Source organism: Odontomachus brunneus, unplaced genomic scaffold, assembly GCF_010583005.1.
Source record: "Odontomachus brunneus isolate Ranch 3 - 2012 unplaced genomic scaffold, Obru_v1 Obru_scaffold_023, whole genome shotgun sequence".
Taxonomy (NCBI): domain Eukaryota; kingdom Metazoa; phylum Arthropoda; class Insecta; order Hymenoptera; family Formicidae; genus Odontomachus; species Odontomachus brunneus.
Genome location: NW_022639473.1, coordinates 1908073 through 1930819, shown reverse-complemented (window position 1 = coordinate 1930819; position 22747 = coordinate 1908073). Strand labels below are relative to the sequence as shown.

Sequence of the window (22747 nt, the reverse complement as noted above, 5' to 3'; positions counted from 1 at the left end):
CATAAAAGAAGTATTTAGAATGTTATCCAAACAGCACAAAATATCCGAAAGACATCCTGGGAAGGCTCTTGGACGTTTTTTCGGAGGGATTTGTTGTATGGGTATCCAACACAAAACAGTTTTTAAAAGAAATAGGATTGTTCAACAAAACATAAAATGCTATAAGTGCGAAAACATGACCATAAATTGATCTATAATTAATCAATTTATTGATCTTATTTAATCCAGCCATGTTGTCCGCCATCTTACACTGCTCTAACTTGCTCTTACCCGTTCTTTTCAGACCCATATATATCTTTGCACTGGTCTGCACTATCTTGAACTTTCTTCAACTAGTACAGTTCCAGTGCAGCCCTAGGTCAGATCGAAAGAACAAACCTAGTACTTAAGTTGATCTTAAATATAAGATCTGACTATGAATACCGGCCTTGGAATCCATGTATACTATGTCCATGGTTTCACCCAAACGGAATGCTACTAGAAGTATACTTTCATGTATACGTCATAGCGTCAGTACTCGCAGTAAATAAAGGAACGCACCCATAGACATCTGTGACACAAAAGCGCACGAGTAGTCTGTTCTTTTCATCTGCACTGCTATACTGGTGCAATAAGCTAAAATGAAATAAAATATATTTGTCTCATTCTAACTTATTGCATCAGTTCAGCAGTGCAGCTGAAAAAAACAGACTAAAAATTAACTTACGCAGAATCATCTCATTGGCTACATGTCGTCTGTGGTAAAATAACATTTGGTACAACAGACTAAGCTAATTAGAATAATTTATTTATCTCTCGAAAATGATATAAATTATATAAAATGTTTGTTTCCTGTGTGTACAAAAAAAAGAAAACAAATAACCAGTTTTGTTCGTCTGAAAGATTTATTATTATATTATTTGTTTATTTATTACTATACTATTTGTTTATTTATTACTATACTATTACTTTATTAAACAGATGTAATTTATCTTGATATCAAATTACATATCATGTAGAGATACAAACAGATAAATTAAAATAGGGATAAACAGTATCTTCAAATAATAAGAGTTATTGACATAGAAATTAATAAACTGTGGACTAACTGTAAAAATCCTTTTATTTTTTTTTTTAATTCAAGATACATAAATTATAGTATATAAATTTATAGAATTTTTATAACACCTGTCCTTCCCCATACTAGTTCTGTAACAATCGTAAGAAATAATTTTCTATGTTAATAAAGCTTTTCAAATTTCTTTTTATGAAAATAATTGCAGTAATACTGTGTAAGCATGCAATATCTTAATTTTATCTCTAGAAGATTATCGTTAATTTGTTTATTTCTGCAAGTTCTCTTTAGTTTATGACATAATTATAACAATTATATTAACATATCTAATTATATTCACTTAAAGTGTCAATAATGCTTTAGAAACAATAGATATTAAAAGATTACAAACCATTAGAGACAGGCTTAGAATTTCTTAAAACTTTTCTTTGAGCCTGTCCCTTTGGAAACCTTTAATACATTAAAGCGAACTGTTTTGCTCAATGGTCTGCATTCTCCAATAGTGACTACATCACCAATTTCTACATCTCTGAAATTTGATAAAGTTTTTGCATATTAGTGACAGTTACACATATTCTTTCCTTTTATTATTATTGTAAACCTTTACTCAGCAATATGATATAATCTTCATAAATAAAATATCTTTGTCAGTAGACCGTCGTTGTTATCATCATTATGAACAAAAGATCAATATTGGAATTGTAATAAAAATTATATGATGATACACATATATACCTGAAGCAGGGACTAAGATGGACACTCATATTCCTATGGCGCTTTTCAAATCGATTATATTTTCTAATATAATGAAGATAATCCCTCCGAATGACTATCGTTCGTTGCATCTTCATTTTTTGCACCACTCCAGTAAGAATTCGTCCTCTGATTGAAACATTACCAGTGAAAGGACATTTCTTGTCAATATATGTTCCTTCCAGAGCCTGTACAGAATAAAATTTCATATTTAGAATTATTATCAATCTTGCATGAGCAATCTTATTTCTGTTTTTAATTAGATATGTCAATAATTGTTAATAATTATAACAATATTAATGTACGAAAGATACCCATAAGGAAATCGGCTAATATATGCAATTAGAAACAGATTATAAATAAAAGCAAATTATACTTACTTCGCGTGGAGTCTTGAAACCTAAGCCGACATTGCGGCTATATCGCATCGGCTTCCTACGTTTCGGACCTAAACCTTTTTTGCGATTCAAAAAAATGGTAGGTTGTTTTTGAAACGCACGTTCGGTCTGCAAACGAAATCACACGAATATACCATAAATTTCCTCCATATTTTTCAGATTCTGTACTTAAGAATTCTAATATACGTGTGCAGATGTAACCACGTGCTGCATTCTCATAACCACGATTTCTCAAACCCACGTTAACTAACATGATCTTGTTATGTAAAGTTTTCCTTATATTTATTTGTAATGTTAACTATCGCGAAAATAAAAAATATTTTTGCAAAGCAATTCCGTTATACGAGAATATATACATATTCTCAAAACCGATGCATACCTGATCCGCCATCCTAATAGAATCTTCTACCTCATGAAATGAGAAAAGAAGGTCGAACTGCGTGAACGAAAGTAGTTCTGATTCGTGTCCCTTAATTTTGCGCACAGAACACGGCAACGTTGCCACGCGGCGGAGGTTCACGTAACAGCCAATCAATATGTTGTTTTTCCGTGAGAACTACAAGGTTATTACGGAAAGCAGCATATTGATTGGCTGTCGCACGAACATCCACTGCGCGGCAAGCGTTGCCGCATCCTGTGGGCAGTAGCCATAAAAGACCATCTATGACTGCGTTCAAATTCCATACTCGGGTGCACTCTAATGGCTTCTGCACACAGGACGCGGTAATGCTTGCCGCGCGGCGAAAGTCCGCGCGATAGCTAATCAATATGTTGTTTTTCCGTAAGAGCTACAAGGTTATTACGGAAAGCAGCATATTGATTGGCTGTCACACGAACTTCCGCCGCACGGTAAGCATTACCGCGTCCTGTGTGCAGGAGCCATAATAATGGGTGCTTTCCAGTTGCATACGCTGTGTTACACAAAACCAGCTTATTGGTTATATATTATCTTACAAGATATTTTAGATAATATGTGACCAAAACTGGTTTTGTATACGTGTGTGTCAAGGTGTGTCAAGCAATTGGAAAGCACCCATATGTTCGACTGACTCTGGGTTAACCCACTCTGGGTTATTTAGCCTACGTTTATTGGTCAAACAAGTATTTATAAGCTTTATGATTGACTAGTAGAGATTTATGACATCATTAATCGCTCTCGGAGCGATTAACCCAGGGCCAGTCGAACACGCTATAAAATTCAACTTATGGTTCCTGCACACAGGACGTGGTAATGCTTGCCGCGCGGCGGAAGTCCGCGCGACAGCCAAACAATATGTTGTTTTTCCGTAAGAGCTAGAAGGTTATTACGGAAAGCAGCACATTGATTGGCTATCGCGCGAACTTCCGCCGCGCGGCAAGCATTACCGCGTCCTGTGTGCAGAAGCCATAAGGTAAAGAATGAAACATGGGCTGGTATTCATAATCCGATCTTATATTTAAGATTATCTTAAGTACTATCTTAAGATGCTATGAACCAATCACAGAACCGTATTCGCATTTTAAGACATTACTTAAGCAGTCTTGAGATAAAATATAGTATATTCAGTATAAAGTAATACTAATATGAATATAATACTATCCTTGTTACTACATGTAGAATACCATTGTAAGCTTTTTATCATTTCTATAGTTTTCCTGTAGTTTAATTAATAAAGGTAATTATTTAGTTTAAAGTCCTTACACTAAATTTAAATAATCACAAAAAAATATTTTAGAAATAATAGATATAAAAAAAATTACAAACCACTATTGGAAAGAGTGATCAGGACTTTTTTCTTTTTTTTTCTATCTTGTTCTTGTAACATTTACACGAATGATAAGGGTATTGAAAGAAATTAAACATTATTAAGGAGCGATATGCTCTTTATATTCAATTTTAGAAGTATACTTTAAAAAATTTCAGTAAGAAACAATTGTACATATTTACAATGATACTTTGAGTATGTTTATACATACACATAGTTTAACAATATATTGTCCTGAAGTGGAAGTATCATTGTAAAATTTATAATTTATTTTTCTAGAGAGAGAAGACTTAATTTTTTAGAGTGTGTATACATATTTTTAATATATTATATTAATATAACATATCAAAATATACATGATCATATAAGGATGAGAATTTTGACTCAACAGGTGTTAACTATTAAGCAAGGTATAATACTAATATATTAATATAATATATTAAGCATACATATTGAATGTGTTCCTATAAAAAAAAATTAAATAATTTCTTATCAGATTATAGAGAAGAATGTAATAGGCCTCATTTATAATATATCCATTATTAAAGTACTCTAATGAATAATCATTTATATAAATTATATAAATATTATTTTACGTAATGTTTTAAATCAAAACCAATAATGGACGGCTTATAATTATAAGAAGGCACTAATATTTATGTAAAAATATTTTCTCTTTCTATTCATCACGATTATATAACAAACTGATAATTTGGCCACATGTAATGTGATAACTCAGTTCATAAAAATATGTTGCAAACTGTCGTCAATAGAGCATTAATAATATAATATTTCTATTAAAAAGCTCAGTATAAAAAGTTTTGAGATTCTGGTATTATTATAATAGATGTTAATGTATCATTATAATAGACAAGATAGAATAAAAAAATATTTATAATATAGATAAAAAGATCTACTTAACTGAGAAATTAGAATAGCTATTAATAAATTAAAAGTATTATTATAAATATTCTTTAGATCTGTACACACTGTAAAAAATAATAGCATTTCCTTATAATTTGTAACTCCAATGTAAAATTTCAGTAATTGCATTGTCTAGTAATTGCATTTACATAGAAAATACAATATCTTCTCTTAGCTTTTTACACTAATACATTTTTCTCAGTTTTCCATGTAAGAGTAAGTGTTTGTGTAAAAACATCATCAGTCAGTTGTAGTCACATTTTTCTTCAATGTTGGTTCAAATGCCCTTGTTATATATATGTATATATATATAATAGGAATTACAAAAACTACTAGGAAAGCACACATGAAAAGTTGCCTCCACGACAATCCACAATCATCTCCAGAACAATTGAATATATCCTTCATTATTCCCGTACGTCTATTGCTAGGTAAACTATTGGTTTCTGTACTCGAAATTTTAATGCTATTGTTGTGTGTCAACAGAGGTGTACATACTGAATTTAATATAATTGTATTAATTTCACTACCTGAAGATTGTGTATTCGTTGAAAGAGCTTTCAAACTTAATTCATCTTCCGTAGATTCTTCTTCACTATCTTGAGCGGATGCATTATTATCACATTCTTTTTTATCAATTAATGTTTCAGTTAAAACAGAAAATGGTTGTACAGGTACCTTAATACAAGGTTTGGCATGTATTTCATTCTCTTTGTCAATTTTATTAATTTGTTTCAGTGCAGATATCTGAAATTATGCAAAAATATTAATACAATAAATAAATGTATACTACGTATAGACTATATTATCCACATACTGTACAACTATAACGAAGAGCCAATGCTTGCAAGGTATCACCAGGTTTTACTTCTACATTGATCACTTCAATTTTACGAAACTTTGATGTAGATTGATTGACATTTAATAGAATATTGTTCTCATCACAGTCTTCTTCTTCTAAATATATATAATGTGAGGAACTTTCCTTTTGGTTTCCACGTAAATGAATTCCTTGTCTATAAATATTCATCATTATTATCAGTGATATATTTAACATATATTTCCCTTCCCACTTATCTCTTTATCTATCTCATATTAAATCATACAAATTATCTCAATTAAATTTATTATAATTAATTTGACAAAAATTATTAATCTTGTTTAAAGGGATACTTTATTAAAGATTACTGACTACGATTGACTATGTATGTATATTAATATAATTTAGATAAGTACCTGTTCATAATTCTGCCACAAGAGTGTTACATAAATTTAAAAGATAAAATGATAACGTCAAAGTATTAATTAGTTAGATAACCTCAAATTATAATTACAAGACGCTTCTGCGTTCCTCGCGTATTGTGTTCACTGATTTCTGTGGCATTCTGTCATTATATTTAAAACTCGTTTTGTGTAACAAGGATATTAATTCACGTGCCACGTCTATGTAGAAGGTTAAATATGAAAAAAAAATTGTCGGAAACACTGTTATGACAGACGGGCGCACGCGTACATAGCAGACAGTTGATCTGTAGTTTGTCCTTTTCAGCTGTACAAGTTAGTCTCTAAGTTAGAATGAGAGAAGTATATGTTTATCTCACTCCACTTATTGCATCAGTACAGCAGTGCAACTGAAAAGAACAGACTGTCATGTTAGGTTATGTTAGGTTGGGATTATCTTTGCTAGATGATATGTGTTTAGTGTTCTTCATACCGTTTAAATCAGTAATTGTTGTTCAAAATGATGGAATTTTCGGAAGAAGGTGAAAAACTCAAGGATAAATCTCGATGCGCGAATATTCGTGCTGATCTAAAGATGTGTCTGCTTGAAAGTGATTGTTGTAAGATTGTAAGTACATATGAATTCGAGCGGATATAACCTAATATATGTGTGTACGTTCTTGCAGTTATCTAAACGCACATAAATAATGTTTATAACAAATAACGTCTTTCTTGATAGCTTCTCCATAGACACGATTATTTAAGTGAATATAAATAAGTATATGTTTGAACGCCACAAATACATTATATTCTCTAATTCATATGATAAAAGTTGTATTAAAAAGCTTTAAAGTACACAGAATATACATTTTTACATCGATTTAAACAAAATTTGATGTTATCTGCATATTTAGGTAGACAGAATATGAAACTGATTAAAAATATGATTAAGATCATAGTTATAATTGTGTGGAACTGATAACACAGATAGCAAACATATATAAGGAATGTTATATCTGATAATATATATTTAAAATAATATAAGTTCTGTTTTTCTGTACAGCACAAGCGTACACCCAGGGAATGTCTTAAGATGCGTGATGGCACAGTACCTGATGAATGTTATGCTTTGCGCAATACATTCTTTGATTGTAAACACTCTTTAGTAAGTATTCTAAAGTTTATATATGGAATTGTAAATATTAAAAAAATAAAACTCTTTAGTAAGCATTCTAGAGTTTATATATGGAATTGTAAATATTAAGAAAATAAAAGTATTTTCTAAACTTTGGATATAAAATAAAATTAAAGATATTAAATATGAAATTCAAATATCAATAGTTTTATTTCTCTTTTTCTTATAGCTTGATGGGAGACGACGTTTTCGTGGACCCAAAGGATATTAGTTAGCAAAGTAAGATATTGTTAATTTCTTATATTTTACCAAATAATCAATGTCGGCAAAAGTATTGCATTTCCACTGGATATTTCATGAAGAAATATCCTATATACATACATATATATGTATAATATTGATATATATATTTTTTTGGGAAATGCGCGAACATGACTCATTGATGAAGGCGGGAAAATATGTGATTTCATTTTAGAAGTAATTTATTAATCCTTCGTCATATTCGTTGTACACGATTTTAATAAATGTATTATATTTACCAAGCAACAACGCGCCGTACAATTCACCGCATTTGTTCCATGCGTCATGACACAATTTCCATCGAGATTCCTGTTTCCTCATGAAATGATCCATTGTCAATCCTAACTGAGAAATACGATGTTTCGTACGACCGTGCAGTCACTTTGAAAAGATATACTCCTGTATAGAGCAAAAGTTCTTTCGTAGATAAAACGTGAAATGCCGCGTTGCTTCTCGAAGAACAAAAGCGGTCGTATTTTAACCCTTTCAGTACTTCCGCGCCATGTATCGCATGCGTTCGTATTAATAATTTTGTAGGAGCAGTACAGAGCTTTACCAATTTTTCTGCAGTATTAGTTCAGCAGTATCGTATATAAAAGCAAATAAATTTTTAGTAGTTGAGTTGGAAATCAGTAGAAATCAGTAGGCGGATCTCATAATTCTACTGAAAGGGTTTTAATATGGTATCCAGTCTTTTCTTAAAATAGCATTGCGTTTAAGTTTTCTCTAAGTATGTGTACGAGAAAAATATCGTGCAAAGTCCAAACATATAAATATGCAATGAAAAAAATGCGAATATAATAACCACATACGTTTGGTTGACGCGTTTGGTTGAGTTTGATCATAATGAATATTTCTGTCTGCGAATGACACGCGTATCGTAGACTGGACACCATTGGCTGACTGTTTAATGTACTGTATCTCACAGTTGTGCTTTTTTGAGTCGCACACATGGATGCGGGTATCGAACATGATACGCGTATGATCACAGTAGAATCGCGAATTTTTTTGTTTTTCTTACTTCCTTCTTTTTTCTTATAATTAAGAGCATTTGTTCCACTTTGTGTTCAGCGAGTACGAACTCGGCGTATGATAAGCACGCCGTTTTACGCGGGTATATCGATTATGTTATTAAAAATCTACCAGATGACGATTACGCCTGCGCAATCGTCCTAGCTATTGTCTGTATGCAACAAGCGTATATTGGCTATACGATTTTCTTTTTTCTCTTTTTCTTTTCTTTTTTTTTTGTACTACGATGCCAACTCACGCTACTCTCACTCCCTAAAATGGCTATAGGCACCTAAAAAATGGGATCTGCATAAGCTTTTCCCGCGTATGCCTTCGTTCTACTTTCTCTCTCTCTCTCTCTCTCTCTTTCTCTCTCTCTCTCTCTCTCTCTCTCTCTCTCTCTCTCTCGTATGTACTTGGAGAAAATCTTTAAATTGAACGTGGGTAAAATACAAATTCGTGAATGGTACAATTCAAATACAACAATTCGTATGAACAAAGTGATGATCATAAGTAAGTAATTTTCGCGACCTTTCATGGTAAATTTGTTTCGATAGAACGATTGAAATTATTGTTAAATAATATGAAATAACGTAAAAACGGGTGATTTAATATTGCCTGTTCTATCTCTCTCTATCTATCTCTCCTCTCTCGAATATGATAGTGAATATGATAGATTTTCTTGAGAGAGCAAACTTTGTAACGATAAAAAAATAATTTTTCTATGGCGACAAAAGTACAAAGGCCACAGAGTACGACGCATATTTTGTCGGAACTTCAACATTTGCAATATTTGTAATTTACCCACATTTCCGCACTTTCTGCCAATCGAATTCCGCGAGCGTCAATAATCCGCGTACGGATATGTGTTATCAAATACGAAGATAATCGATAAAAGAGACTTGAAGTTGCAATCTACCGCGAATCGATCTTTCGAAGTTCCAACTACCACGTGCCTAAGTCACCTAAAATTGAGTAGCATTTCAAGAATAGTTTCAAGAGGATGTTTTTTTCCCATTGTGATATATACGCCGCTCGCCCGAATATCACAGTTTATCGAGTATGATATGTAGTTAGCGATTATTCGATAATTACCAATAGTAGTAAAAGTATGTCGCGTGTGTCGTTATGTTTGTGTGTCGCGATGCTCGTAGGGTGGTCAAACGACTCCAAACGGTTAATGTGTATCTCATTATCTGCTTTTCGCTCTAACTTTCCGAAATAATCAAAAATTCTCACATTCTAATCTATACTTGATGATTTGTTCATTTCGGACATCCTTCCTCATGTTACGCATATTACAAGCCTCTTCCGTCACGTCGATTTTTATTGCTAATCGTTCCACGTCCATCTTGTTTTCCGTTCGTTCGGCGACCCTACCAGAGCAAAGCTCGCTTGCATAATGAACGAAATAGTAAAGTCGAAAAATACAAACAGGTCCAGTGGCGTGTCTAAGTCGAGCATGCAGGCCGTTTCGTCGATTTTCGACAAGACTTGTCTAAAGCGTATACGAAGTTGCGTTCCTTATAATAGATAGTACGATAGGAAATCACAGTGTCTCGTTCATTAGCGGCGTTCATTACGATATTCTTCGATTCTGGCAAATCGATGTCGCGTTTTCCTTCTTGGCACCCGCTGCTGCTCTAATTGCGTATCTATAATCGAAATAGGCAGCAGTTAGAAATGAAATTATCGTTGCTGACAAAAACTATTTGTACTGCACCACAGTACTGTAAAACAGTGTCGATATCGATAAATTCGAATAATAAGATATAATAAAGAGAGCATTGAAACGCTACAATACCGTTTCACTCGGATTTTTCTGCGGAGATGCACGTGATGCGATTCGAAACAATGTCTCTCGCAAATTCTAACAACTGGGTGAGGAATCAGAAACACACGGAAGGCCTGTAGAGTCCGGTGTATCCGCATAGGCGTGCACGAAGCGCCGGCAGAAGTATCGCCGCCGCCGATAGATTGTCTTGCAGCTGCGAGCACTCGCAGATCAGCAGATACATCTTGTCGCCCTGCGACATCGATTTGTGCAACGTGATGCGCCTGAGGCCCACCGATTTCGGCAGATATCGGTACATCATACGCGCGCCTGCAACACAATAAAAGTACGCCTCACATTACATAGTGCCGACAGAAAAAATTTTAATCTCTCTGGGAGACACATTCGGACGAGTGAAACTCGCAAGAGAGGGACCTGTCATTTTGTGAATAATTGACAAATTTGAAAAATGACCGAGGAACATTTTATCGTATCGTAACTCGAGATGAACTTTCGCGTTGATAGATCTACGTTTGTAAGATCTCGAGATATAACTCAAGAGCACATCACCGATGCGAAAAGAGATTGTAATTAGAAAGCGTGCTCGCTCACCTGTCCAGTAAAGCCAATTTTGTTCGAACTTCAGGCCATCGTCGCCCTCGAAAACTTTGAAAATTGACACTATATAGCCGGTGGACGGAATAGGCGGTCTTCCACCGGGTGGCTCGAGTGGCGGCCTCGCGATGGTCGCTACCTCGTTGAACAGATCCAATGTGTGACTTGCCGCGTATCTGAGATCTCGGGGATCGAACTTACGTAGGGCCGCACATTGCACTTCGTTGTAAAAGTCCACGGGGTCCGTGTTCTGCTTGTTTATTAGATAATACGTGATGAACGGGAAATCCGCTGAAACGCACGGGAGCTCAGGTAAACGATCTTAGAAGGATTCTCGGTCGTTACGTTGTTTACTCGGATTTTGTCGGTACGGAGTTGGTCGCAAGATCATTCTGACGGCATAATTGTGCATTAGCATTTCTGTTGCATCCACATATCTGAGATGCAAGATACGAATAGTGATTTTAGAAAACATTATTGGACAAGATTTTACATTTTCATAGTCGAAAAATTTAAATTAAAATAAGAGAAATCGCTCGTTGCGCGGTCCGTATCGTAAAAAGTGTTGGGCTGTTTTCACGAGCAAATTTACGAGCTTCTTGTATGTCAGGGCCGTTAATAGATTGCGTCTCGAGTGTCTCGATCCACGAGATGCGCTTTACACCCCAATTACGTACCGTTCTTCTCCATGTTTGTAAGCAAAATGCTTTGCGACGCGGAAGGGGCTATCTCGGCGACTAGTTCCGCCGCTGTATCGCGTTGCAGCACCAGCGGACGGGACACTGGAGACTCGACCAAAGGGTCCAGAGCCTCCAGCGGCGTCATAAAATGCGCGAGAACACATTGTTTCGGATCCTCTACCTCCAGAACCGACAAGGGACTGCCTGGTCTCTTCTTGTCGGCGACGGGAGCGTGCTGCGGACAGAAAGAACTCATCAAAATTGGATAAGACTTGAAATCGAAAACTGAAACTTAATGTCGGATATGATGAGGAGAAGCGAGTGGTAATTTTTCACAACGATCCTTGCGTGTACGCGACAGTTGCGTAATTGCTGTTTCATTAAATAATAGCATCTGTCGGCGCGTCGCGACGTATAAAACTAAGTTTCATTACGGGTTGTCTAGTGGATGTACCGCAACTATTTTTAGACATTCGATGTTCGCGTACGCAAGGTCGCGGCTCGTACGAGTCTAAGGCCAATAGCTCAGTCGATGTAGTTTTGGCATTCGCTTTTCTCGCAGTGATAGCCCTTAGCTACGCGTTTACGCTTTCCCAAACGTATCAAATAGATCTCTGATAACGATATTTTATTGATAGACCGTCTATTGATAGATATATTTTATTGATGGACCGTCGTCGAGATTTGAGCTAATATTAACGAGCCAAAGCCCAGGCAAATCTCATCATGAATGTGCGCCTCGCTTCTTTGGCTTTTTTTTTCTCTTGGGTTTTAGCTCGTAAAGCAAAGGCGAACTCGATTTAAGCGAAAGCCAAATCGATTTTTCCGATAACTCACCGGCACGCCCGCTGGTAAAAAACGCTCGAGAGAAGCGAGAGGTATGATAAAACAGTCGCGGTCCAAGGTGGCCAAGGAGATTGGTTCGCCTCGCGGTGGACTGTTTCCGGAAACTACGAGGGGCGTGTAGGTACCGGAAGCACGATTACCACTGAAGGACACCTGCAAGCCGTAGCACAATTAGAGAATTATAATAGGAGCACGTGCGGCACGCTAATGTCCACGATTAAACGCCACGAGAGACAGTACCCTCGCGCATCAATTATGTACACATTTAATATCTCACACTGGTATGAGGCCTATAGTGTTAGTCACCGCGTTACAAGGTCGACACGAACATCGGTAATTAAATGAACATCCGAGACATCAGTCGGAAACACGCGCGAGATGAAGGCTCCTCGTTCGGCTCGCCGTTTAATCGCAATCCTAATTATTATCGATGTCCAAGCGTTCGATTTCGTCCGGCCAAACGTTTGATCTCGAAATTAAATTCTCGTTTGAGCAGGATGCGCTCGGCATTATCCTCGTTCTATAATTCAAAAATTGAACTTTCCGCGAAATTTTTCCAGGGGGATCAATGTCGCGGTTTACGAGGCCGTGTCAACCACTATTGCTGAGTTAAAGCTGGAAAAGCCGGGACATATTCGCGCGCGTGCGAACATATCTAGCAGAAATGTTGAAAGCAATAGTAAAGATGTCAAGGTAAATACGTGCCCGAATTAAATGAAAATAGGCTGTGGATATAGACTGAATGCCGTGGCTACATTTACACGTGCGCGGCCGCCGTAGTCTGACTCGAGTCATCTCTTTCCACTTGCGCCCGGCGCTTCGGCCCGACTTCGCGTTTCTTAGCGTTTTCACGTACAGCCTTGGGCACCCGTAGGCTTTACAGTTTTATAGTTCACGTACGCGCGATGCAGCATGGTTACGTTGCATGTCAATTTTACAGCGAGCCCGGCGTTAACGATTGATCACGCCGCTTCGCAATTTTTCATTGCGGCCGGTGGACCGGTCGGTCGCAAAGGTATCGCTTCTTATAAAACAGAAACGTGTCGGACACGGCGTACGCGAAAGTGTACCAGCGATGAAAAAGTTAAGGGCAAGAGAAGAAATGAGATATAAGAGCTCGAGCTCGAACGAATTTTATTATCGGAAATAATGCGCGGAACGAACGCTGGTCAAAGCTCCAAATGTTCTTTCAATTCTCAGGATATTGAAACGGAATAACGATGCTACAAAGAAACTTATTATTCTCTGCTAACGTCGTGTGTCGAACTTCGACTAACATTCGCTTCTGGTGAATAATTCCCGACAATCGAATTCGCACCGCTTCCGACTTCTTCATTACACCAGAGATATGAACCGCGGCGCGGAATTTCCACATACCTCTTCTCTTAACTCTCATCTCTCAACTCTTGATCTCATAATCCAACTTCCGCTATAAGACACAGCGGAAACGTTCCGCGATTCCCTACGCACCGATACGCGCATCGCTGACTCGGTGTGTTAACGGGGTGGTACGTGCATAGGAAGTGCACAAGCACATATGTCCGCTAATATATTGCACGAAGTGTACACACGCGGTAGAACTACCGCGATCGATAACAATTTACATGCCGTTTAATGTGCAAAAATAGTGTGTCGGACAGCGTCGTGCTACGCCCGCTGAATTTCTCTATTTGCATCGTGCCCGCACGCACGGCACGCAGCGGTATACGTCGTCTTTACACTCCGCAAAGTTCAAGTCCCACAGTCGCCGTTACTTCTAAATATACGACCCGATCGCTTTATCGGTGATCGTCGTAAAATAACGTTCGCTGTTTACATTTCCCTCACGAGCAAAACCAAAAGTTGACTGTCATCTTATTGAAGAATCTTGCTAAGATAAACGGAATTGTGGTAATTTCAACTGTAATTCGTTTATATTTCGGATATTTAGTCGATCCAACCAGACTCTTTTTCCGTGCAGTTGTAGGCGCAAAGTATTCAATTAACCCGTTATTAAATCATCAATTTAAATTGATTTTCCATAAAAAATCAACGAAAGAAAGCTTTGACAATTTTTTATTGTATCTTTAAACTTATACACGAAGAAATGCGAAGATTCTTCTTTTACACATTTATAAAATTGTGCGTTAAATATTATCGTTTGAAAGAATTTCCCGACTCAACCGAGCTTGATGGTTAGTCGGCGAATTATAACCCGTTTGCACGCGCTTTTCAGAGCGCGAGCTTTTATATCGCGCGTTGAGCTATGCATGCGTTTTGTTTGCGAGCTAACGCACATTTTCTCTGTATTCACAGTCTCGCGTCACGTAAGCGGCGTGCGCGCAATATTGCGATGTTTAATCGCGTTGCGTTGCGTACAGTACGGCGCAGTAAATGTCCAAGGTGCGCATCGCAAAAGTCAAAGGTCGCCACATGACACTGCAGTCTTCAAGACCGTGCAAAGCCGCAGCGATACTTCAATCGCGAATTTTCGCGGCCATTCGTGTGTTCCCCGTTGATCACGCGAGAAGTTCCTCGCGAACTCCATGCATCTTTTTGTATTCTTTTCCGGTGTTCTTCGCGTCCGGGTCGGTCGGCGTAATCGCAAGGATGGAATAAACGCGAAGCGGCAACACGTTCCAACGGTGGAATCACGCTATTTTCTCGTGATCACACGACGTCTCTGTTTAAAGCGCTGTTATCTTTCAATAATTACACAATCAGCCGGGAAGCGAGGAAACGTTATCGCCGCGCATTCTCCGCTGGAAGGGGTTAAATGTTCGCCGTTAAATTTGCCATTTGCCGTCCTTTCGTGTAGCTTCGCGGCAGTCTCGTCGTGCCATTTACGTAACGCGCCTGTGGCCCGAAAATGTCTCCTCTCATGTGTAGAATACGACACACTAAATGTCCGTGAAGACATCGCGGTGGAATGCGATACGAGCGCGGGGGTCTTGGCGAACGGGCGAACGAGCTCGCACAATACGAACGTTAAGTATCGAACAGTCGCGAGGCTTCCCTCGCGGGGAAATTTACGGCGCGTCCCCCGGATCCTGGCGTGAGCGCGCAATAAGATAGCGACTTTGCGTGCTGTTCGAGCTCGCGCACTGGGTGCAACTTTGTGCCTCCCCTTTTCCGCAAACGGTCCCCCATTTCCTCCGCAACTTCGCTTTATTACGAAATTCCTCGCTGCCCGATGGCCCACTTTAAAGAATGGCGCGTTATAGCGCGCGGATCCAATAATAGCGACAGCAATCGAGAGTAATTAGCCCGTCGAGAGACGCCCAATATTTACTGAGGTCAGCATCCGGGGGGAAGAGGCTCTAGTCTCCTAGATAACTCCTTTATTATTTAAGGGAACATCTCGGCCGCGCGCGACATTCATCTCCCGGATCAGATAGCTCTAATGACGAGCTAGCGGCAATCGTGGATTAATCTGTTTCCACATCGTCGCGGGGACGTCGGCGTTTCGGTCGATTGCGAGAGATATCGCTACAATTAGGGTTAATTGCTTGGCAAGTGCTCTTCCAAGTGCGCGACTTGCGTTATGAGATAAACGCGTTCGATACTTTATTAGGCGTATCATTTTACATCGTATACGCTACAACTGTCAGATTATCGTTGCTTAATGAATAGTTCAGCCGTCAGCAAGTGAACAGGTAGATCGAGGTATCTTATCGTGCTAATTGATGCATTAAGAAATAATGCAATACCTCTAAGCGAAGGACGCAAGGGGTTTGATAAATCAACAGTCCAGTACATCAGCAGATTCTTTGGTTCAATTTAATTTCTCGACAAATCATGCTTCGCAAATCTTTCAATAGAAACTTTTAAAATTCGGAAATGTTATCACTTGGCACTAGAGTTAGGATCTTAGTCTCTTGGCTAAGATGATTCGAACGTAAATGATGAACTCGTGGACTTTTATTGTCGACGTGTTTCGTCGTTGACGAAACCACCAAATACACCGAATCAAAGGGACAAACGCGCTCATCAAGCCTCTCTCCCGATCCTTTTCCAGTTCCAACTAAAAATCCCGCACCTACCTGCCTGGACGCGGTCGGAGTCGGCGGGTCGGAAGTTTCCTTCTGCTGACCGATCTGGTTCTGCTTCCTCCTGGCCTGGCTGGCGGTCTGCGCGCCCTGCGCGGAGGCGACTGGCCCACCGCCACCCCATTTGATCACATGCGGGCCCGAGTTACGACGCGGCGGCGGGCCCAGCCGCTCACCCGAGTCTTCGGGCGGCGAGCCGAGCGTCCCACCTGCGGGCGGCGATAGGAACAGGTGAGTGCGATATCCGTGTCCCTGGTGCTCGTGATCGCCCATTGATGGAAAGTATCCGAACTCCCGGCTGCGTCGTACAGGCCCGCGCGCGCCGCCGACCACCGACTGGCCGCCGATGCCGCCGCCGATGCCGCCGCCGCGCGCCGCGCCAAAACGCGTCCCTAACTGGCCGAACGAGGGCCCCCCGGGGGTACTGTAAGTGGCGCCCAGGACGGGCCTGACCTCCCCCAGTCCTCCTCCACTTCCTCCGCCGCCACCACTGGGTCCCTTCTCGGCCCCGAAGTTCTTGCGGAACATAAGATTCATGACTGATTCGGTGCGCTCGGGTCTCGGGGCTCTCGCTGTCGGCGTTCTCGCAATGTGTGTGGTGTGGGTGTGGTATCTTTTTTTGCGTTTCTATTTCTTGGCTGTTTTTTTTTACTTTTCTCTTTTTTTTTATTTTTTTTTGCTGTTATGCGAGCCGATACATTTTCTCGGCCGACGGCGGGTGCTCGAGGATGCGCGTGGAAGAGTGGCAGTGGCGGTGACGGTGTGCGACGATCACAAAGAGGGGTGGGGGGCGAGGTGTAGGGATGCTTATAGCGTTTCTCTAGAACTTCCCTAAATCCCGGTATTACGATCTCGTGTGGGTTTTGCGGTTTCTCCGACGAGGGCTGTTTTGCCCTCTTTTTTTTATTGCTTGCCTTTTGTACGGTTCTGGACACGCTGACGACCGTCTAACTCATAGCGGTCTGTGCTATGAGACTAACGATCTCGACGCGTCACGAACGCCGACCTGGCCGTACGACTTGGTCGCGCTTGAGCCAGGGTGGAATCGTCGTGGCGGCTCGTCGTGCGACATTTGGATCATCAGGCCGCTCGTGCGACGACGTGGATTGCGAATCCCGGTGAAACGAACTCGCGGAAGCGCGCTAAAGCGAAGAGACCCCGCGAATTTATATCCGATGTGAATTAGGTTGTCGTCGCGCCACCTTCTCGAGTGTAGTTTAGTCCGCTGTTCGCGTCGAAGAACGCGCACTCGTGAGGGTAGCTCGCGTAAGTCACCGGTCGCAACTCGCGTTTACGCAAAACGTTACTAATACGATCATGTAAACATCAGCGACGGACTCGTTCCTTTGCACACAACTGTCAACGGATAAACAAACAACGTGTCGTGGAGTTCGCTGTCGCATGATACACCTAGCGTCGATAGTCTTTCACTTTTCAAACAAGCTTCATTGTGACGTATATCATCGCCGTGCAATACACGAAAAACCGTGAAGAGAAGAGAAAAGAAGAGTAATCAAAAGATTAAAAGAAACGCGCGGGAAATCGTCGAGCTATTATTCCCAGCCCGTCGATTCTCGATCCGAGGCTACCTTCCGTTGCTTTTGCGTAGGACCTTTACAACGCGACGGATTTAGCGGAATCGTGTGGCAGTGTGTATCGAATAGGTTGAGGTTATCGAACGAAACTAACGATAATTTCAGCGCGCAAGGTCACGGCGCGCCTCGTCCGTCTTTAACGTTTCCCTTCAGTCCGATACATTGCAACTGACGACAAAGAGCTCGCGTCGTCGGGTCGATCGGATAGGATATTAATTTCATTGTTTACGAAAATAGCCATGTTGAACTGTTTAATCCAGTCTTTAGTGGTATCGAATTATCTGATGTTTAATCGACTCCCATGTCTAACAGTTGACGATTTGCGCACTCAATTTTTACGTGAACGCATTCGGGCTCGAGGCAGTTAATAGATGTCCCTCGCGACATTCCCACTCTGTATCCCGGATTAATTAACATGAAGAGTCTCGATTGTCCGCGAAGTGTTAATGCGCAGAGTCGGATTAAGAGCGACGCGACGCGCGAGTCAACTGACGTTCGCCTCTTCGAGGGAGAACTGTCTCGTCGTGGGAACGGCACGAACTTTAATAGCGAGTCTCTCGATTGATCTAAAGCAGACCGCTTTGTCACGATAGCACACGGCGCAGGCATAGGTGCGTGAAAACGAGAGATCGGCTTCGATCCGCGCGGTTTAATGCTCAGTGTTTTATTCAATAATGAGGCGAGGGGTACAATTTGTATTGACTAGGCTTCCTCAAATATTTTTAGAACGGATCTCCTACGCGACCGAGGGGATATACCAATCTAAAACGAATAAGCTTCCAGCCCGCAAATACACTTAATTCCCGAGCCGACATCAACGGCACACGCGACTAGAGGGTGAGGGTTTACAGAAGTGTTTGCTGTGATGTTGAAGCGCGGGTTACTCGACGAATCTTGCGCCGGGACGTTACAACGACGGCGCGCTTCGATGGCGTTAAAATTTCACGAAGAATCTCCGATGAGACGATCGGTAAATTTAGAATTCGCGGCGCGTACTTTGAAATGCTTCCGGATTTACTTGGCGGAGCGCGAGCTGAAACTTTCGCGGACTAGCAACTTCTTTGAAACACGTGCTCGATTTACTCCTACGTATATCGATGCAAATTAGTTAACGAGGTAAACGTCTTTTTATTATTTCATCCGATCTATAGCTGGAAGTGTGCGACTGTGTGCGGGTTTTAGTTTGCGACGAGGTCATTTTTCCTTGTATCGATGCAAAGTGTTACTTTCAAACTGGTGGGCGAGAGATGTTGGCGCGAGTTTTCCGAGGAACGGAAAGAGCGAGGGCTTTTCACTCGGTATAAATCGCGGCGCGTCGCGATGTATCATTCGCGTTCCCGGTGTCCCGACGTTGGGCGTGTAACGGCGCGAAAATTCTACCCCGGTTTGTCTGAAACAGACGGAAGTGCCGGGCCGGAAAGGTAGATCACTTGAGCGTTTTAGTTGGTAATTACGTGCGAAAGAGAGGGAGAGAGAGAAAACAACAGCTGCGCGAACGCTGCGTCACTGCGACAATGAACCGGGAAAGAATTTATCCCGGCGTTGCGCGCCAGGGAATCCTCGGATCTCGCTCCGCCGTCGAGTCACGTAGCGCGGAGAGAATTCAACTTTTCTTGGTTAAAGCAAGTGCCGGGATCGAGATTTAAACCCTGAGCTTACCGCGTGTACTACGCTGCGAGAACTGTCGTATGGTGACTACAAAGATACGTCACAAGCGATAGTCACTGTAAAACATTTAACGTAACCAGCTCATTTCCGAGCATCACACAGGAAATGTCCGATCGATCTTGATGTTTGCCATAGAAAGTGTTTGAACACAACTCGGCAGAATACGGAGATTTTTCATTCCACCGCAAAATATCAGGACGGGGCTAACTTCGCGGAGGTTTTCCCGCTCTAAGTCTGCGCGAAATTGTGCAAAATTTGCCGGACCGCGAGCGTCTGTTACCACTGAGAAGGCGAACGGTCAGATCTTACGTTTCTCGCGCAACGCGATGCAAAATGCGAACGCGCACAGCTTGGTGGCAAACGGATTTTGTATTCCCTCGGAATAAGCGCGAGGCTAATTTCGCGGACGTTTTCTCGTCTCGAACCGTCGCGCTAAACTCGGCCGACCACGAGCCTCTGCTACTACTGAAGGGGCGAGACCGGTCGAACTCCATGCAAATTTCGGAGTTTTACACGGCGAGCGAGCGAGCGGCTGTCTCCGCGGATAATATGCAGATGTACATGAACAAGGACGAGACGGTCGTCTATCATTGCTGTCGGAATGCCATTAACGAGTGACAGCACCGACTACTGCTAGGGTCAACCACGTTTGATCGAGAGAAGTACTCTTGCATAGCGGAGAACAATGGAAAGATTTGCGGATATTTTTTTGTTCCTTTTTATTTTGAACGACCTATGATATGATGAGAGGACACGTAGTGTAACGATTGGATACGACAAAAATGTCGAATTATTATATTTCGGGGGGGCAATTTATATATGATACAGATTCGCGTAGTGCACGGAATATTCACGCAATCCACGAGGGCATACCGCGTTCGCGCTGCGAAAAATATCCCTTGTTTTTCCGGGGTACAAGTATATATTGTAGATTACATTATTGTAATCTACAATATGTTTATTATCTACAATTGTAATATGTACAACATTTTCGACGAGATCTCTCGCGAGTAAATCGTGATATATTTAAATCGGGGTGAGAGTCAAAGATTGACTTAAAACGCGTCGGAATAAATAAAGGATTTCACGCGCATATCGCGTAGACTTTTACAGCGATCGTGCCATGCATCGGATGAAACAACAATGTTATCGGCGTGTATGAAAGAGGAAGAGAGGGAGAGAGAGAAACAACTCGAGCACGCAGAATGTCTGTTTTGCTCTGCTTATAGATCGATGCTGTGTATTGAAATATTCACGAGTAGCTCGATTGGCGTGAGCGCACGGCCACGTGGGAAGGGTAAAGCGCGAAATAACGGAAAGTGACGATTGCTAAGCATTTGCATCTACTCTCGCGTTGATGTAGGCGATTGCGCCGTTCGCCGGAAGTGCTCGAGTTTCTTATCGCACGATTCACGATCCGCTGTGCAAAAGCACCGTATTCCGTATCGCGGCTATTCGTGGACGTTGGACACATCGCATTCGCTCGACTCATCGCGTAGACGAACAGAGGAAAATAAAGTCAGAGTCACAGAGACGGTACACAGGCATTTGTGAAACACGTGTTCTCCGTGCAATCGATCGATCTCATATTGTAATATTCACACTACACGCGATTGACGGCAAAGTTCGGATTCGAGAGTCTTCCACCACAACGGGACGAGCCCAGCAAAGGAGCGGCTGTGACTTCATCAATCGCGAACACGCGACATTTGCACCTCGCTTCTATCAGTTTCGCACGAATCGCGTGCGAGCGAACGCTGGATAGCGAAGTTTTCTTCTTAATAGTATCTGCAACTTGCAAAGGCGATCTTCGAAACGACGCACGCTTCTCGGGCAAATTCATCAACGATTTCGCGACTAGGATGTTCCCTTTCGTGGACGCTCCGGTAAGTTGAAGTCGCGCGGAAAATAGCAACGTAACATCGATCGGCAATATCGAAAGAACAGCGATCGGTATCGCGAGCAAACACGTGTTCCGCGCGCACGGCAGGTCGATTTCAGCCTGCTGAAATATTCACACCTGTGACGCGACACACGCACACGTCGCAGATAAGATCCACGGGGCGACAGTGATAGCGCACATAATAGCAGTCCGGCGTACACTGCGCGGGATGAAAGGGAAGACTTTTCTACGAACAACGAGACACAGCCACAGGGTTGTAGAAAAACAGAAAGAGAAAAAGAGACATAGAAGGGTAGACAGATAGAAAGATAGAGAAAGACACACGTGTTCCACACGCGGTAGATCGATACTGTATTGAAATATTCACGGTGTAACGCGATGTGTGCCGCGGCGGCGGCGGCGATACGTCAAGGTCCCTCCACGAAGGTTATTATCTCCACTCGTTCGGGACGTGGTTGATTCAGGCATGCGACGCCACGCGACGTCTCCTTCGACGGCGTGATGCTCTCCGTCCGACACCTTTCGACCTCGGCCTCGAATCCGCTCTCTCGAGCCAACACGTTCCTGGAGACACGCACCCACGCTGGTACCCAAGCTAGTACGTTCTCTCGCGTCACCCTTGAAGGTCGCGGCAGGTCGCGCAAGAGAACGAGCGAGAGTGAGGAAGAAAGGGAAATAGAACGAGCGCGGGAACAACGCGGCACTCCTGGCGAACGGCACCCTCGCACTGCGAGGCATGCACGAGGCGTCGCGACGCTTCCCCAGGGCCGTCGAAACGGCGACCTCCCGCGACGCGCAACCCACGAGTAGTAGTAGTTGGATTAGTATTAGTAATAGCAGCAATAGAGCAGTGGACGCGAGGCCCGAGGAGTCAAATCGCGATGCCTACCTAATTCACGACCCGACCGAGTAATCGCACTCGCTATGCGAGCTTTCAAAGTAATTTCGCGATGTTGGAGGAACGACTGAAGAGCTAACCATAAAGCAGCGCGCATTTGGCGAGTGTTGCGCTAGAACGTTGGAGACGATAATATCTATTTTCGAAGACGCTTCTCTCTCTCTCTCTCTCTCTCTCTCTCTCTCTCTCTCTCTCTCTC

The 22747-nt window shown here is 41.6% G+C and overlaps 4 protein-coding genes across 13 annotated transcripts in view; 1 reads left to right on the top strand and 3 right to left on the bottom strand.

Annotated features, from left to right (window-relative positions):
- Nucleotides 1–1084: 1084 nt before the first annotated feature.
- LOC116842238 (40S ribosomal protein S11-like) lies at nucleotides 1085–2744 on the bottom strand. Its single transcript, XM_032811153.1, has 5 exons — nucleotides 2585–2744; nucleotides 2188–2313; nucleotides 1790–1995; nucleotides 1446–1583; nucleotides 1085–1188 (listed from the first exon to the last, which is right to left on the bottom strand). The coding sequence occupies exons 1-4, from the start codon at nucleotides 2594–2596 to the stop codon at nucleotides 1460–1462; spliced, it is 468 nt and encodes a 155-aa protein (XP_032667044.1). The 5' UTR covers nucleotides 2597–2744; the 3' UTR covers nucleotides 1085–1188; nucleotides 1446–1459.
- Nucleotides 2745–4747: 2003 nt separating this feature from the next.
- On the bottom strand, nucleotides 4748–6396 carry LOC116842270 (lysM and putative peptidoglycan-binding domain-containing protein 3). 3 transcript variants are annotated; one of them, XM_032811225.1, is made up of 4 exons: nucleotides 6111–6394; nucleotides 5692–5890; nucleotides 5405–5621; nucleotides 4748–5320 (listed from the first exon to the last, which is right to left on the bottom strand). In XM_032811225.1, the coding sequence occupies exons 1-4, from the start codon at nucleotides 6116–6118 to the stop codon at nucleotides 5115–5117; spliced, it is 630 nt and encodes a 209-aa protein (XP_032667116.1). In that variant the 5' UTR covers nucleotides 6119–6394; the 3' UTR covers nucleotides 4748–5114. The 3 variants fall into 3 exon arrangements, with proteins under 3 accessions (XP_032667116.1, XP_032667115.1, XP_032667114.1); XM_032811224.1 differs by having other exon boundaries at nucleotides 4748–5621; nucleotides 6111–6396; XM_032811223.1 differs by lacking the exon at nucleotides 6111–6394 and having other exon boundaries at nucleotides 4748–5621; nucleotides 5692–5907.
- A 58-nt stretch (nucleotides 6397–6454) lies between these two features.
- Nucleotides 6455–7776, top strand: LOC116842271 (cytochrome c oxidase assembly factor 5). The gene is made up of 3 exons (XM_032811226.1): nucleotides 6455–6723; nucleotides 7159–7260; nucleotides 7460–7776. Exons 1-3 carry the CDS (start codon nucleotides 6616–6618, stop codon nucleotides 7499–7501), a joined length of 252 nt encoding a protein of 83 aa, XP_032667117.1. The 5' UTR covers nucleotides 6455–6615; the 3' UTR covers nucleotides 7502–7776.
- Nucleotides 7777–8717: 941 nt separating this feature from the next.
- Nucleotides 8718–22747, bottom strand: part of LOC116842267 — a 24447-nt gene continuing 10417 nt past the window's right edge. The window contains exons 1-7 of one of the 8 annotated variants that reach the window (XM_032811217.1): nucleotides 22540–22660; nucleotides 16479–16693; nucleotides 12448–12609; nucleotides 11608–11845; nucleotides 10928–11221; nucleotides 10346–10645; nucleotides 8718–10196 (exon numbers count right to left, since the gene is read on the bottom strand). In XM_032811217.1, coding sequence (XP_032667108.1) covers nucleotides 10431–10645; nucleotides 10928–11221; nucleotides 11608–11845; nucleotides 12448–12609; nucleotides 16479–16693; nucleotides 22540–22645 — 1230 coding nt within the window. In that variant the 5' untranslated portion in view covers nucleotides 22646–22660 and the 3' untranslated portion in view covers nucleotides 8718–10196; nucleotides 10346–10430. Of the gene's footprint in view, nucleotides 10197–10345; nucleotides 10646–10927; nucleotides 11222–11607; nucleotides 11846–12447; nucleotides 12610–16478; nucleotides 22508–22539; nucleotides 22661–22747 lie in introns of those variants that run through there. The other 7 variants (XM_032811220.1, XM_032811213.1, XM_032811216.1 and 4 more) reach the window with 7 other exon arrangements.